Source organism: Electrona antarctica (assembly GCF_951216825.1).
Source record: "Electrona antarctica genome assembly, chromosome: 22".
Taxonomy (NCBI): domain Eukaryota; kingdom Metazoa; phylum Chordata; class Actinopteri; order Myctophiformes; family Myctophidae; genus Electrona; species Electrona antarctica.
In genome coordinates, this window is record NC_136805.1 from 26659650 (window position 1) to 26676608 (window position 16959).

The 16959-nt window shown below is 44.6% G+C and overlaps 1 protein-coding gene across 2 annotated transcripts in view; it reads left to right on the plus strand.

The window, feature by feature from the left end:
* The window catches only part of vwa2 (von Willebrand factor A domain containing 2), a 36483-nt gene extending 20465 nt beyond the window's left edge, over window positions 1–16018 (plus strand). For both annotated transcript variants that reach the window (XM_079491992.1, XM_079491993.1), the window contains exons 6-17: window positions 1332–1529; window positions 4326–4459; window positions 5065–5194; window positions 8126–8181; window positions 9367–9474; window positions 10320–10510; window positions 11678–11950; window positions 12725–12845; window positions 13826–14109; window positions 14614–14881; window positions 15632–15754; window positions 15852–16018. In XM_079491992.1, coding sequence (XP_079348118.1) covers window positions 1332–1529; window positions 4326–4459; window positions 5065–5194; window positions 8126–8181; window positions 9367–9474; window positions 10320–10510; window positions 11678–11950; window positions 12725–12845; window positions 13826–14109; window positions 14614–14881; window positions 15632–15754; window positions 15852–15994 — 2029 coding nt within the window. In that variant the 3' untranslated portion in view covers window positions 15995–16018. The remainder of the gene's footprint in view (window positions 1–1331; window positions 1530–4325; window positions 4460–5064; window positions 5195–8125; window positions 8182–9366; window positions 9475–10319; window positions 10511–11677; window positions 11951–12724; window positions 12846–13825; window positions 14110–14613; window positions 14882–15631; window positions 15755–15851) is intronic.
* The last annotated feature ends 941 nt before the right edge of the window (window positions 16019–16959 follow it).

Here is a 16959-nt window from a genome sequence, read left to right on the forward strand (position 1 = left end):
TTATTATATATATATATATATATATATATATATATATATTTTTTTTTTGTAAAAGTGAAAACCACTAAATATTACCATTACTCATTGTTTTACAACATATTACCATTGTAACGTTTCACCCACTATTGAACCCATGACTCTCAGTTCACCAGTCTGGCCCCTGTCTGGACAACAACCCCCTTCCCCAAAGGTAGCTCCCTCAGAGAGAGTTATGGCCAAATATCACAATGCGACGATATCATTATGCTTACAATATTAAGAATTCTGTTTTAAGTTAATAGTAGTGGTAAAATGTAAACTATATTTTTGGGGTAGTTAATCATTCAGTCTATCCACTATTGAGAGTATGTTCTCTCTTTAATTACAGCAGCAGTATTTATTTTAGAAGCTTAAGTCCTTGTATCAGTAAGTCTTGAATAGATTAGTAAAGATACTGAGATATACAAAAGGGGGCAGTAATGCAACTATTAAGGATGCAAACTGCCATAATACCCCATGAAGAAGAAGGATCAGTAAATCTGTGTTCCACCGAATGGGTCTAGAGACAAAAAGCCAGGCTGTCTATTCAGCCAGGCTTTATGATCCTGGCTCGCTAAATCCGCCCATTCTAAGCCTCGCTTGGCTTTAGTGGAACGGAATAAACCAGGCTATAAAGACCAGGATTTAAAAAGCCTGGTTTTGGCCTAAATCCTGGATTAGTTAATCCAAGTTTCGTGGAACAGGCCCCTGGGTTCATACTTTTCTTGTTTTGTAAATAATAATCTGTTGTCATCGAGATCAAGATATTCTGATGGGATACACCGAACTATAGCAACGATTTCTGATCAGAATACAGAGTTATTTAACACTTATTTTATTTTAACAAACAGACAGACAAACACACAAAACACACAAAACAAACAGTACCCTGACTCTGTTTGACCAGAATGGCACTCAGCCTTCATTAGTATTATTGGTAATCTGTAAAGGAAGTATAGTAATGAAGAGGCCCAATTTTCTTTCCAGTATGGCTGCTGTGCATATAGAGCCTATATGCACAAGTTGCAGGGAGCTTACTGTGGAAAGTGTGAATTATGGACACTACTACACACTACTTCAGTTAATTGTTCAATTCATTTGATCGATTAAATCAGTTAACAATAATGAGAACAAACTGACAGAAATCAAAAAGGGTCACATTAGTCTGCCTATACTTACCCTACAATATCTCCCTCCACACAGCTGATTCAAATCCCTCATCATGGGACACCGGGAACTCGTGGTTTGGATTAATAATGACCCAACTCTTTTTTTCTTCTTTTTTTTCCTTTGATGCGTGTTCCTCCTTGCAGGGGGGGCAGCACCCAGACAGGTCTGGCCATGAAATTTCTTCTGAGGAAAGGCTTCCCGGGGGGTCGCAACGCCTCCAGCGTGGCCCGGATGGCCATTCTGCTGTCCGACGGCCGCTCCCAGGGCAACGTGGCGATGGCGGCCGCCCAACTGAAGGAGAGCGGAGTGGTGCTGTTCGCCGTGGGCCTGCGGTTCCCCAGGTATACCGTCTGATGGACTTTGAAGAACCTTTCAATAACTTGAATGTACACAACTAGAATTTCGCGGGCCTTCGGCCCGCTCATCCTAGCGCCATGCGATACGCAAATGGGAAGAAGGCAATGGCAACCCATGATGTTTTAATTTATGCATTTGCTTGGAAAGCGCAAAGTTGCCAAGCTGGCTGAGTGACCTTGTTTGGTTTTGTGTATGAAAGCGAGCATGGCAAGGCGCAGGAACAGTATACTGTACTGTACTGTACTGTAAGTCTTTGTACTGTACTGTACTGTACTCATGTGTACTGTACTGTACTGTTCTCTGTACTGTTGTTATTAGTGTTGTGTTCTTATTTTTTCTTATTATGATTATTATTATTATTATTATTACATGGATTAATATTCTGATCAACTGTACTGTTGATATTATAGTTGTTATTAGTGTTGTGTTCTTATTTTTTATTATTATTATTATTATTATTACATGGATTAATATTCTGATGTGAGCTTTCTTTCTGTACTGTACTGTAGTCATGTGTACTGTACTGTTCTCTGTACCGTTGATATTATTGTTGTTATTAGTGTAGTGTCAGGGCTCGACGCTTAGCTTTTTTTTAAAAAATATGTTACTTATAAAAAAACCTGGCAACCCGCACCCCGCGGTCATTTTCCGCTAACCTGAGCGGGGCTCCCTAGCCTGCTGGAGGGGCTCACATCATCCCATGCACCCTCGAGAGGAAAAAAAAGGAAAATAAATGCAGCCTTGAGCCTACCAATAATGTGGTGTTGTGGAGCTTGATCACCTCCTCCTCCTCCTTTCCCCAAATTGCCAATCCCAATAAATCCAAAAGTAGCCTAGTGTGAATACTTCCACAGCCTAATTACTAAAGGATAAACTATCAGTCTTCTCCTAAATCTGTCAATCTTTGTCAACTCAGCACGTGTTGACAACGCATTGTAAACAGAAGCCGTGTGTGTGTCACACCAAAAGTGGTGACCTATAGAATCCTGTACATAGAAGCATCACGCAATCGTCACCCCTACACAGCTGTCATTCATTAATGGTCTTGACTTGATTGCCTATGCGTTCAAGTTATATAGGGTGAAAACCGTGAAATGCACAGGCTCATCTTACATCGCGGCTGGCTGCCACTGCAGGCAACATGCACATTTCCAAGAAAGTTTCAGGGCACACTACTTTGTCTAACAATGTGGATTATAGTTTGCTGACTTTTCTGCTGGTCAATTTGAGGAAAAATGTAAGGACTGGAAAGCTCTCTCTTTCTCTATCTCTCTCCCTTTCTCTCTGTCTCCCTCCCTCGCTGGGGTGAAGACGTGTGTGCTCTCTCTCTCTCTCTCTCTCTCTGGGGTGAAGACGTGTGTGCTCTCTCTCTCTCTCGCTCTCTTCTCTCTCCTCCCTTTCTGGGGTGTGTGTGTGGGGGGGGGGGATTAGTTGCGCTGCCTTCGACAGTGCTATACTTCTCCAGCAGCGGTGCAGAACCGAGAGAGTGACACATTATTTTGGATGTAAACTGCGCAACTTTTAGCTTTAAAGATCGGATTCTGTAGTCGCACCGGTGCTACAAAGTGAATTTTACAACTCGCACGGTGATATTTTAAGTCGCAAATGCGAGTACCTAGTCGCACTGTCGAGCCCTGTGTAGTGTAGTGCCATTGGCGCTGCATCGCGAGGCGATCCGAAATCCCCCCCCCGCGCACGCACGCACGCACACACACACACACACACACACACACACTGTACGTAGCTGTTTGTTGTTGCAGCGTGTTGTTGCAGCGCGCGCGTGTGCGTGTAGTGTTGGTGTTGTTGTTCTTATCCATATGCGCCTCGGTTCGTCCCGCTTGTACCACGCCAGGTGTCGACGCGGTCGTGTTTGCATTATTTTAACTGTCCAAGTTAGAATCAGTGTGTGCGGTGTGTAGTTGTTCTTCTACTTTTGGTATGTGTGTGTGGGTCACGTGGTGGGCTTTGAGCAAATGGGAGAGGGAATGTAGTGTTGCCAGGTCCGCGTATTGTAAGCGAGTGGTAGTGTGTGTAAGTAGCGTGTTGAATGGCATTTTTTCTGTGCTTGTTGTCATAGACGTGGCAACAAATTAGGCGGGGGTGTCGGTGCTTGTGGCGTGTTTGTGTTTATTATTGATATTGATATTGTTTGTGAGTCTGGACGGGAGCCGGCTTTAGTGGCAGTGCAATGACAATTTTTACGCGGGTGGTGTTGAGTGTGGGCGTGCTGCGCGACATGAGGAGATAGCCGTGGATCGACGCGGAGGGTAAGTCTGTGACGTGTTAGTGTGTTTAGTGGGTTGTTGCAGTGTGTGTTGCAGTGTGTCAGTGACGTAGTAGCTGGTGACTTTTTTTCCTGGGTTGCGTACAGCTTTGTGGGTACACCTTTTCAATTGTATAATAGATAGCGAGAAATTGAATACATTGCAAAATATCAGCTTTTATGGTATATGTGGGAAAAGCAGAATGAGAAGCCTGCATGGGGCTTCTCATTCTGCTAACCGGGTCCGCTAATCACTGCCTAAACGCTTGAGGGGCCTAGTCTAGACCGCGGCCCGGTCCCGGTGTCTTGGGCCGTTCCCGGAAAAATTAGCGTTCTTTGTTCCACTTTTCCCACGTGTAACATGTGTACAGCATTTGTGTAAAAGCACAGTTACAGAACGGCCCTTCACTCACTTTATCGAAGTCAGTATGCACCCTGGAAGAACATGCTGCCCACCCCTGGCCTTATAGGTCATCTACTACATCTCTCTCTCCCTCTCTCCCTCTCTCTCTTCCAGGTGGGAGGAGCTTCATGCTTTGGCCAGTGAGCCCATGGAGAGCCATGTTTTCTTTGCTGAGCACTTCCACGACGCTGTCAATGGCCTGTACACCACACTGACTACCTTCAGTGTGTGTAATGCCACGCCTGCAGGTAACAAATATTAATAGTAATATCTCAAATTTATATAGCACTTTTTTCAAATGTATTTTTACCACCTTTTTCTCTGAGTCGAAACAATGACACAGCACCGTCGTAACGCCAGATAGCATCTGCTATTTTCGCCCCTAGAATAGGGATGATAGTAAGTTAGGTTAATGGGGCACGGTGGAGCTGTCAGTGGTGCTGTTGCCTCACAGCTTGAAGGTCCCTGGTTCGATTCCCGCTGGGGATGCTGACTGTGGGAACTGGGGGCGTGCTCTCTCCTCCGCGTCATCAGCGCCCATACCCTAGGTGTGGTTGGCGAGTGCCACCGAGTGGCGCGCTACAAGCTTGTAGGTCTGCTATTTTTGAAAAATCTTGAAAATGTGGTACAAATCTTTGAATATATATTCTTTCAGAATACTTTTTTTTTCTTTTTTCGACGTCAGGCCTAAATGTGTTAAAGGCTAGGGTTTAGGCACCATCTGGGCGCCACACCAAAGGAAGAGGGAGTCCCTTCGCCCTCTCTACCCCTCTCCCCATCCCTAAATACCTCCTCTTCTCTTCCTTCCCGTCTAACTGTGAATCATCCCTCGTTCCCATCCCCATGTCTCCAGGCTGTCAGGTGGAGACGTATCCATGCGAGAGGAAGACCTTGGAGACCGTCAAAGAACTGCAGGGCAACTTCATGTGTTGGAAAGGCTCTAAAGGCTACTCCCCGTACACCTCCACGTGCCCTTACTACAGGTGATACCACCTCACTGTCACTGTCTCATACTGTAGACAAGTGGTTATCAATATAAATCATATTTGAACTGGGCAGAGGACCCCCCTTTGTAAGAGTTGAGGGATTACATTTTCTGCTTTCTTTTGCCTTTCCACATAACGCCACTCCCCACAGAGCCTTAATTAGTATAACTAGTCCATACCCGTTTGGGGATATGACATATCCAATCCCTACCTCTCTCTCCCCTCTTACTCGGCCCCCTTTCTCTCTCATTTGCATTGATGTCTTACGTTGTCATTTAGTGCCCTAAGCAAACATTAAACTCCATAGACATGGCTGGCAAATGATTTACGTCATAAGTGCTCTAAACAAACATTTGGCTGCCATATGAAGTAATCTTCAAAAGCCACGTATTGGAGGATGTTTCCATCAGAGACATCTAATAGAAGAGTTACGATATTGAGGGGGCAGAAACCGAGCGCTCGAGCGCTGTTCATGCAGCCTGAATAAGAGCTATTTTAAGCATGTGTGCAACATGCCAACTGTTTTAAAGTATTGTACAGTAACAACTAAAGTGTCTTTAATGTTTATGTTGTACTATTACTACAAAACAATCTATAATGTAAGGGATTAAGGATCATTAAAGCTGGGCTGTTGCCTGAGTCCAATGCATTTCTGCCTACTTCCGGTCCAGGACTTATCCCAGTTGGTTGTCCCCATTCTCAATAGAAGTCTATGTAGGAGAGTCTTGGTGTGTGCGACCCATCTCCTTGATTTTGATATGTTTTGAACGGGTGGCGCACCTACAGTCAGAGCGCGGTGGTCATATGAAGATTGATCTATGTAGTAGAGCCGCCATTGGACTGGCCCCATGAAGTGAACGCAGTTTGCGTAACTCTGTCTATATCTAAGGCTCTGGTTTTCATGGGGTCCCCAGGAAAGGTTATTCCCCCGTGTGGATACGCTGGTTGTGTGTCTTCAGGTTACCTAACAGACTGAAACTCTTGTCACACTGTTTACAATAGAAGGGCTTTTCTCCCGTATGGACACGCTGGTGATTTTTCAGTGTGCCCAACATAGTGAAGGTCTTGCCACAATGTTTACAATAGAAGGGTTTTTCTCCAGTGTGAATACGCTGGTGTGTCTCCAGGTTACATAACTGAGTGAAACTCTTTCCACACTCTTTACAAGGGAAGAGTTTGTCTCCGGCATGGGCACGCTCGTGTTTCTTCAGGTTACCTAACAGATTGAAACTCTTGTCACACCATTTACAGTGGAAAGGTCTTTCTCCTGTGTGGACACGCTGGTGATTTTTCAGAGTGCCAAAAATAGTGAAACTCTTGCCACATTGTTTACATTGGAAGGGCTTTTCTCCGGTGTGAATACGCTGGTGTTTGTTCAGAGTGCCTGACTCAGTGAAACTCTTGCCACACTGTTTACAATAGAAGGGTTTTTCTCCAGTGTGAATACGCTGGTGTGTCCTCATGTTACCTAACTGACTGAAACCCTTGCCACACTGTTTACAATTAAAGGGTTTTTCTCCGGTGTGGATACGCTGGTGTGTCCTCAGGTTACCTAACAGATTGAAACTCTTGTCACACCATTTACAGTTGAAAGGTTTTTCTCCTGTGTGGACACGCTGGTGATTTTTCATAGTGCCTAACTCAGTGAAACTCTTTCCACATTGTTTGCAGTGGAAAGGTTTTTCTCCAGTGTGGACAGTCTGGTGTCCCTCGTGTGTCTCTCGTGTGTCATTTGGGTGTCCCTTCACTTCCGGTTGAGTTAACGTCCTGGTAAACTGTTGACCACCTGTAGGTCTTGATTCTCTTGAGTTTCCTTGCTGCTGGCTCATTGTCGAGAACAGTGGGTTCATTGTCAAAGCTGCTGCTATGGTCCAAGAATGTGTCCGATGTGTGTGTGACCTTACGATCCAAGATTTGTTACAGGGCAATTATAGATCTCTGCTGAAATACTTCTTCTTGTAGTTGAATAGGCCTCAACGTCTCTCTCCCTGTGGTTGATTCACACTGTGCAGACTGGTTTTAAGCCAAGCTGATTCAAAGCTCACATCATCATTACGTTATCACTATGATGTCAGCCATGACCAAATATGGAGTTCCATGTAATTTACTGAGAGAAAGTGTCAAGTGTCAACCCAATCAAACCTCAATTGTCTTATGATGAAATCATGTTCTAAAAAGTCCATAGACCCCAATCTACACTGTGTTAATTTAACTCTGAGAGCGTACAAATGGAACCATATGGACTTGACTCAGAGTTACAGACCTGTAAGGGTCTGTTTGGACTGCTGGTGGTGGCCCCCGTATGTGACAGTTCTAGCTGTAGGGGCACAGTATATTCAAAGTGCTTACTCTTCCTTGAGACAGAAATGCCACCAGTCCACTCCTTCTCATCTGCAGTTAATTAGAATGAATTAGCCCTTCGCTAAGTCTCTCCCCAACCCGTCCTTGTCCAATAGGCACATTGTGGCGTTAGCAGCGAGGAGACATGGCAAGCTGTCCTATGCAACACAGCCATGTAAAATAACATTGACAGCTATGAGGTGGCGAAAGCTTGACCTGCATATCAACAGTTGCTAAACTATTTGGATTGGCATTGGCCAATCGTTTTTTGGGGTGGGATTTAGCAAAGGGCTAATTAGACAAACTAGTCCATACACGTTTGGGGATATGACATGCAACCCCCCCCCCCTCCCCTCTCTCTCTCTCTCTGTCTCCCTCTATCTGATCTGCCTGCCACATATATATAACGATATAAGATGTAACTATCTTCTTGTCCAGGATAGTAACAGCAAGAAGGTTTCAACAACAAGCAACAACAGCATAACGTAACACATTGCAAGTGTAGCAAATGCCACGAAGCAACAGTAAAATATATATTTTGTTGTGTGTGTGTGTGTGTGTGCGTGTGCGTGCATGTGCTTAATACAGGTACAACAAAGTTTACATCAGACACCAGACAGTCTGCCATCGGACCATCTGTCCAGGTAAACACTGCTCTCTCTCTTTCTGTCTCTCTCTGCTAATATTATTACCAGTAAGACGCCCTGAGGGTGAGAAGCTGCACGCATCCGCCTGGGTGACAGCAGACTGCTGGGCGAGCGCCTGCACTTTGGTATGGGGGGGTCAGATCAACATATGGAATGAATTCTCTATGGCCATATATGGAGCGTGTCTTGAGTGTACAGCAGGGTTTGATGAGGTCAGATCAACATATGGAATGTCAGAACAGGTTAGCTCCATATATGGAGATCTAAGGGTTGTAGCGGGGGTAGTGTATTTTGCAGGTTTTCATAGTAATCTGCGACCTATGGTCGCAATTATTATACTGACCATATCAATGTTTTTGAAAAGTTGAATCCAGTGGTGGAAAGTAACTAAACCAAGTATACATTTACTCAAGTCGTGTACTTAAGTACAATGTTGAGGTATTTGTACTTTACTTGAGTATTTCCAATTTTCAGTACTTTTACTTCTACTCCACTAAATCTCTGAGGGAAATATTGTACATTACATTTACTCCACTACAATTATTTGAAAACTTTAGTTACTAGTTACTTTGAAGATTACGATTATTATAACAAAACACACTAACCACTTCGGCCACATTTGAAAAGATTTCGAACTTGTGAAATGGGACAATATTCTGCACAATGAGTACTTTTATTTTAGGTATTTTAAGCACAATACTAATACCTTTGTACTTTTACTCAAATCTTTTTTTTATTATTCTGTTATTCTGGACTTTTACTTGTAAGGCCTCACTCAGACCTTTAAAACATTGATGCATGCTTGTTGTATGAATGTTGTGAGTGTCATGGCCGCCCCAATGCATTTCCAATGGAAGTCACATGGTTTGTAGTCCACATTTTGGACTACAAGCTGTTGTATGGCTTTCGGCTGTGTTTCGACTGCGCCCCTCCCCCTCATACAACACAAATGTTGTGTCAAACCATGTGACTCCCATTGGAAATGCATTGGGGCAAGCTGTGTCACACCCTTTGTATACAACAAGCATACAGCAATCTGTTGCGACCGTGTGAGTGAGGCCTAACACAGTTTTTTTTACAGTGCCGTATTGATACTTTTTAGGGTATTTTTTTCCACCACTGGTTGAATCCATAGTAATTCCAGGCTGACTGTAGAAAGTGTATTTCTTCTCTGTCCTGCAGATCCCTGCGACTCTCAGCCGTGTCTCAACGGTGGAACATGTGTGTCTGAAGGTTCCGGGAGTTTCCACTGTCTCTGTCCACCTGGCTATGGAGGAGACCCACATTGTGGTCTGTACTGAGTTACATCAGTGGTTTTCAACCCTTTTCACATCAAGGTCCATTATTGTTTTGGCATTTGAGCCACCCACGACCACTAGTTGATGTCATTTAGCCTCTCAGACCCAAAACTGAAGAATATTTTGTTATCGTTGTATAAGATTTGGTCCACAATTCCATGCTGTATTGATAAATAATTTAACTTGTGGGGTTAAATTAAGTAACGGGGCAAGTACTTTTACTTTTACTTAAGTAAAACATTTGAGTATTTTTTCCACCACTGGGGTGCAAGTGTCCACAGCTCCTGCTCTGTCTCTGGACTGCTCAGTGGGTCTCATTAGCATGGGTGTGTCCAGTGGAGGCAGCAGGTGGGTCTCATTAGTATGGGTGTCTCCAATGTCTGTCTGTCTCCCCTACACTGTCTATCGCTCAGCTGTCCTGCTGTCTGTCTCTCCTACACGGTCTATCTCTCAGCTCTATCCTACTGTCTGTCTCTCATATGCTGTCTCCCGCTTAGATGTCCCAAAGTCTCTCCTACACTGTCTCCGTCTCAGCTGTCTCTCTTTCATATACATGTACTGTTGAGAATGCACATTTACATTTAATTTAAATGTAAAAGAGTGACGTGATTTTTGCCAGCGTAAAACATGATCATCAGGTATCATGATTATACTAGGAGGAAGATTATTTTTTCTAAAAAGTGTACAGAAAGTTAAAATTATGTTTTTATGTGGCCACAGCCACCGGTTCATTAAGTATGCCTGGTTTTCACCTTAGCCCACCTGAACTCCAATGGATGCAGTAGGTGGATGCAGTAGATGCAGTAGGTGGTCTCATTAGCATGGGTGTGTCCACAGCTCCGGCTCAGCCTCTGGACTGCTCAGTGGACCTGCTGTTCCTTCTGGAAGGCTCTACCACTGTCACGCTGGAGGGCTTCCTCCAGATCAAAGCCTTCCTCAAGCGCTTCCTGCAGGCCGTCGTCGGCCCGGACACGCCCACCAAAGTGGGCTTGGCCGTGTTTGGCGGAGAGGCGCGGGTGGACGCCCAGGTGGGCGTTTACTGTTACTCCCTTTCAGCTCTGTCCTGCGGTCTGTCTCCCCTACACTGTCTATCGCTCAGCTGTCCTGCTGTCTGTCTCCCCTACACTGTCTATCGCTCAGCTGTCCTGCTGTCTGTCTCCCCTACACTGTCTATCGCTCAGCTGTCCTGCTGTCTGTCTCCCCTACACTGTCTATCGCTCAGCTGTCCTGCTGTCTGTCTCTCCTACACGGTCTATCTCTCAGCTCTATCCTACTGTCTGTCTCTCATATGCTGTCTCCCGCTTAGATGTCCCAAAGTCTCTCCTACACTGTCTCCGTCTCAGCTGTCTCTCTTTCATATACATGTACTGTTGAGAATGCACATTTACATTTAATTTAAATGTAAAAGAGTGACGTGATTTTTGCCAGCGTAAAACATGATCATCAGGTATCATGATTATACTAGGAGGAAGATTATTTTTTCTAAAAAGTGTACAGAAAGTTAAAATTATGTTTTTATGTGGCCACAGCCACCGGTTCATTAAGTATGCCTGGTTTTCACCTTAGCCCACCTGAACTTAAGCCTCACCCACAGCTGTCGTTGTATGATAATGGGGGAGGGGTTAGAGCTATGATGTCACAAAAGTGGTGTGATTTCGATTAGGCCTTTTGACTAAAGGCTTTCAGCTTTCTGGAATAAACCAAATATACACAGGGAAGACATATTTGAATATTATTATAACCACACCTGGGTTATTAGAGTATAATAGACACATAGACTCCATAGACACAGAGAAAAATCACAGCACTCTATCTTTAATTTAACTTTGTACTTCTACTCTTCTACTTCTACATCTCAGAGGCAAATGTTGTACTTATTACTCCACTACATCTATCTGAAAACTTCAGTTAGCCTACAATGCTTTGTAGATTTAGATTATTATTACAAAACATACATTTTCCAATTAAGCCCTATTTTATGATTAGTCTATTTGAAAAAAAGCAGGCCTGTAAGGTCACAGCGGCATTGTGAGCTTGTTGTTGGGCTATTTTTGGAAAATTTCGATAAAAAAAACAAAAAAACAAGACAAGTACATTTTCGAATGCAGGACTTTTGATTGTAACAGAGTATTTCTACATTGTGATATTGCTATTTTTACTGCACAAAAAAAATCTTACTTCTTCCATCACCGCAGGTGGGGAAGTTCATGGGCAACGTGCGGGGCCTACTCAACGCCGTGGAAGCCCTCCAGCCAATGGGAGGGAAGACGCACGCGGGCCAGGCGCTCCGCTATGTGACGCGCCACGGCTTCGTGAGCGCGCCGGTGTTCGCCGACGTGTCGGATGACCTGCCGCGCGTGGTGGTGCTGCTCACCGCCAGCCGCTCCGCCGACGACGTGCTGGAGCCCTCGCGCTATGCCCGGGACAGAGAGATCTTCCTCATAGGGGTGGGACCAGAGTCCTTAAAGGTAAGGGGACGGTGGCTGGAGAATCAAGACAATATTTTAAATATGTTTTAGGGATGTTGGCCATAGCCACTTGCCCAAATGTGATGACCTCATCACATTTGTGATGACTGCTATGGCTGTTTTAGCCCAAGGAGTGTTTTTCGTGCAAAACTAATGCTTGCAATGGATTCAGAATCATGAAAAACCCCTAGTTTGTTTGAAAAAATTGCCTTATATAGGTTTTTAATGGTACCCCAACTTTCTGCAGCTGTCACAAAGTTTCCCAATTGGAGTTGGGTTGGAACAAATTGAGAGGTCCTAGTAGACACATTTATGAACACATTTTGTGAAGAAAGCTAGTGGTAAGCATTTATTTTGCAGACTTGTCACACATTTCGCTAACTTTCCCTAACTGTAGAGTTAGCCGCAATCTTTTTAAAATTCACCCGAAACATACATTTTGTAACCGTGATCAGCGACTCTTTCGTTATCGGCCGCGAATAAAGCTTTTTTTGATTAGAATCGGAATCTGGGAAAAGAATATGTGACAAAAGCAAAAAAAATAAGTGTTGTTTCCGGTTCATTGCCTGTTTACTCGATCGCATAGCAACCCAGAGCTATGTAGCAAATGACCGCGACCTAACTTAATCAATATAAAACATTAAATGACAAGATGTCTCGTCATTGGCAGACAACGGGTGTATTTGAAATGACACGATATCTCGTCATTGGCAGGGAATGTGACTAGAGGGTTTAGGTGGTTAGTGGTTACTCACTGTTACCTTGCCTTTACAGGGCCAGCTGAACAACATCACCGGCAACCCCCAGCGAACTCTCACCTACCCCACAGCGGACAGGTTCAATGCCAAGTTCTCTGAGCTCAAGGCCAAGATCTGCAGTGTCAGTGACAGCGCAGGTACACCACTGTTTCCCAAACAGACCCATTTGTGGGTCACGGACCATATAAAGAAACTAACAAACAAATGAATGTAAGAAATTGCATAAATAGAAAAGAATTAAGTAGTGAAAATAGCTATCTACAAGCTTGCAACGTGGCGCAACACGTTGTCTGCTTGTAGATTTGCTATTTTCACTATATGGGTCCCAGGAAAATTAGTCTAATTACTCTTTTGCGTCTCGACTTGAAAAGTTGGGGAACCACAGCACTACAGTATACGGTTGTTCATTTCATACTAACTCAATAAGTGAATAGTAAAATAAAACAATTTCACTTAAATCTCTATCCTGTGTGAATTCCCTCTCCTGATTGGATAATATTGTATCCCAACCTGAAAAGACTGTTTACTAAAGACCAGGAGCTGACATGACTGAACAAACACTCTATAACAATGAGTACTATCAGAGCTGTTTAACACTTATATTTACCAAAGACAATCCAACCTTTAAAGCTGCATTCTGCTAGCCTGATTATCAGACTGTAGCTTTCTTCAAGGGAATTGGAATCAATGGAATTTGAACCCAGGGCTCCTGCAAGAGCACCAACATGTCTACTGTTGACTTCTATAACAGAAAGCTCATTATAGCAGGATTTACCTTCATGCAGTACCACTTGTCAACCAGTAGGTGTCCTACCTGACCACAGGGTCTCAATGGAAGGAGTAGTCCAGTGTCCAAATATGAAGGCTCGTTCAAATGTCCAAGAGATTAGGAAAACTATACATTTTCAGTGCATGGTTCCCAAACTTTTGGAGGGACTTGAACCCTTGAATGAGTGCCAAGCAGGGAGACAATGGGGCACATTTTTCCGTCTTTGGTTTGACCTGGGCCGGGGATCGAACCTGTCATGATATCATGCAATTAGAATATATTACTTAGATATCACATGGCGTGTACGTGTATACTCCTACAGTGCTGCTGCTGTACTTTGTGTTTCAGGATGCTTGGGTCAAGCAGTGGACCTGGTCTTTGCCCTGGACGCTTCGGGCGGCGTGGGCCGGGAGAACTTTGCGGCGCTGCGCGACTTCGTGCGCAGCGTCAGCGTGCAGTTCGACGTCAACCGCGACTTGGCCCAGATGGCGCTGGTGACCTACGGCCGCAGGGCCGGCACCGTGTTCAGCCTGGACGCGCACGACACGGGCTCCGCCGTGCTCAAGGGTGTGGCCGAGGCCGCCTACATGGGCGGGGCCGCTTCCACCGGCGCCGCCTTGCTCCACGTCCAGGTGGTTATGCTTTCGCACTTGGATTTTGTTTTTTGATTTCAGCGGGGGTCACTCTTTTAGTTTATTTATTTTTTTGTTTTGTCTTATTGAAAAGGCGTGGTTATGGTTTTGCTTTCATTAGTTTTAATGGTATTTTTTTCTTTTTTTTGTAATATGGATTAGTCAGGGCCGTCATTCAAAATGCTCTAAAAACTCAAAGTGTCACATCGCAATGCGTTGTGAACTTGTGACCAACAACAGGGCTTAGAATTGGCACAGCTAAAACCATATTGGAAGATAACTAACTGTAAAACAAACGGAAATTATAAACACAATGCCCTTAGTTTTTTTTAAGTTTTGTTTTTTTACACAATAGGCCTACTTACTCTGACCTTTTGGTATAAAATTGTCAAAACTAACCAAAACTATTATAACCATGTCTTGTTTATGTATGTTTACCGCTGTAACATAAACTGCCCAGTTTTGGGACACATGAATTAACTTGACCTTGAACTTCCCATCCAGTCCAACGTGCTGACGGTGTCCAGGGGGGCTCGCCCCGGCGTCAACAAGGTGGTGGTGGTGCTGACGGACGGCTCGGGGGGGGACGACGCGGCCGTGCCGGCCCAGAAGCTGCGCGACGCCGGCGTGGCTCTGTTCGTGGTCGCCATCGGAGACGTGCAGAAGGAGCGGCTGCTGAGGATCGCCGGCACCGAGGAGCACATGATCGCCGTGCCCTTTTACGAGGACCTCAAGTACTTTGAGGACGTTCTGGTGCAGATGCTGTGTGCCGGTGAGGATAATGCCCGAGACAAAACAAAAAATAAAACAAAAAAAGGAAGATATTTTAGGGGGCAGTGGCTCAGGGGTAGAGTGGCCGGATGGGAACGTGAGGTTCCCAGTTCGATCCCGGGCTCCTCCAGAGTTAAGTGTCAAAGTGTCCTTGAGCAAGGCACTGATTGCCCTATTGCTCCCAATGTGCAGCTTGGTGCCTTGCATGGTTTCCTCCGCCACCGGGGTATGAATGTGTGTGTGTGTGAATGTAATGCACAATCTATGTAAAGCGCTTTGGATAAAAGTGCTCCTTTTCACAGCAACACACTCTTGTGACATCTAGCACCAGTAAATACACAGGATGTGGAACTATTCCTGGAACTATTTTCTTCCTGGGGTTCTCACAGAAAAATAAAAAACAAGTTTACAGATATCACAAAAGAAAATAATACATTACAGCATAAAACATAGTGCATTCACTCTAGATTATATTACATTGCATGGTATATTGAATTACAATTATTTCTCCATATTTATAAGAAAATCCTTTCTTAAAATGCCATATACCCTTAATTTCTGTGATGCATACTGGTAGAGAGTTCCAGAAAGTCAGTCATTGTCCTGTACATGACTGTAATCTTCATTGCATCAGTTCTTGGCTTAGTTGCTGTAAATCGACCCATGTCTGGTATTATATGTCCGCATGTATCTATCACTGGTATAATGAATATTTTGGTGACTGACTCTGGGTTTTTTGTCCACCAATCAGAGGTGAAGAGGCCAGTGAACCTGTGTAAGCCCAACCCCTGCATGAATGACGGCACCTGCATCCTATCAGGAAGCGGCTTCCGTTGTCAGTGTAAAGGCTACGATGGACTGCACTGTGAAAGACGTGAGATTCATTCACCAACATCTTAATTTCTGTCTCTCTGCCTGTCTTTCTGCATTTTGATATGAGACTATATCACGCTGTTGTCTACTCTACACAGGCAGCAGCAGCAGATCTTCCAGCAGAGGAGACCAGCCCAGACCTGCTGCTCTCAAGAAGAAGAACAGGCAAAAGAAAAGTCACCAGGAGCTGCTGCATCGCTACAAGCTGCACCGCAGGAGACATGCAACCAACCACGCCTAACGCACTGCATATTACACATGCACACGCACATGCACGGGGTGCATACTTAGTTTAGACTAGTCATTGGTTAGACATGGGTTAAGGTTAGGTTTAAGTGTGCTGCCCCGTGGGAGGTTAGGTTTAGGGTGAGAGATAGGTTGTAGTTGTAGGACTAATGACTGGTCTAACCAATGACTAGTCTAAACCAAAAACTGTCTAAACTAAGTACTGCACAGTGCGTGCGCACACACACACACACACACACACACACACACACACACACACACACACACACACACACACACACACACACACACACACACACACACACACACTTTACAAATAAGGGACATTCAATGAGGTACCAAGGACTTCCAGGAATTCCAATTGTACACAAAGGATGAGTCGTTATGTCAATTAATTCCTCCCCACACACATTTGTTTGTGTTTGTGTGTATCCTACTGACTCACCTACCAGTACGGGAGGACGTAGAGCCTTCGTACTACTCCTCCCGCCCAACACTCGCTTCTGACAGGTGCTGCCCCAGCCTGTAGGAGTACTGTACATGCAGTGACAATTATCTCCCTCCCCACCCGGCTTCCCTCTCTCGAACATGGGACAATTGTGTTTGCATCGACGCCCGACAAAGCCGGATGCACCACGGTGGATTCAAGGTTTCGAACCCACAACCTGTGTGGTGTTGGGCAGGGACTTTACCACTGGCACTGCACCACCTGAGCGCCTCTTAACTGCTTGATATTGTTTTATTGTTTCGATAATATATAGCCTAATCAAAACAGAGTTACATTTCTGGTCAGTGAACTCTTCCAAATGTTAAGGTCTAATTTAAGACACCAAAGACTAACAGAGGACATTTTAATGTATAATGCCATGGTGCTAAACATTGCAATCATAGATGACATCATGTTAAAGCTGCACTATGTAACTTCCCTGTTCTACCCCTGATTTGAGCCCGGTTTCCTGC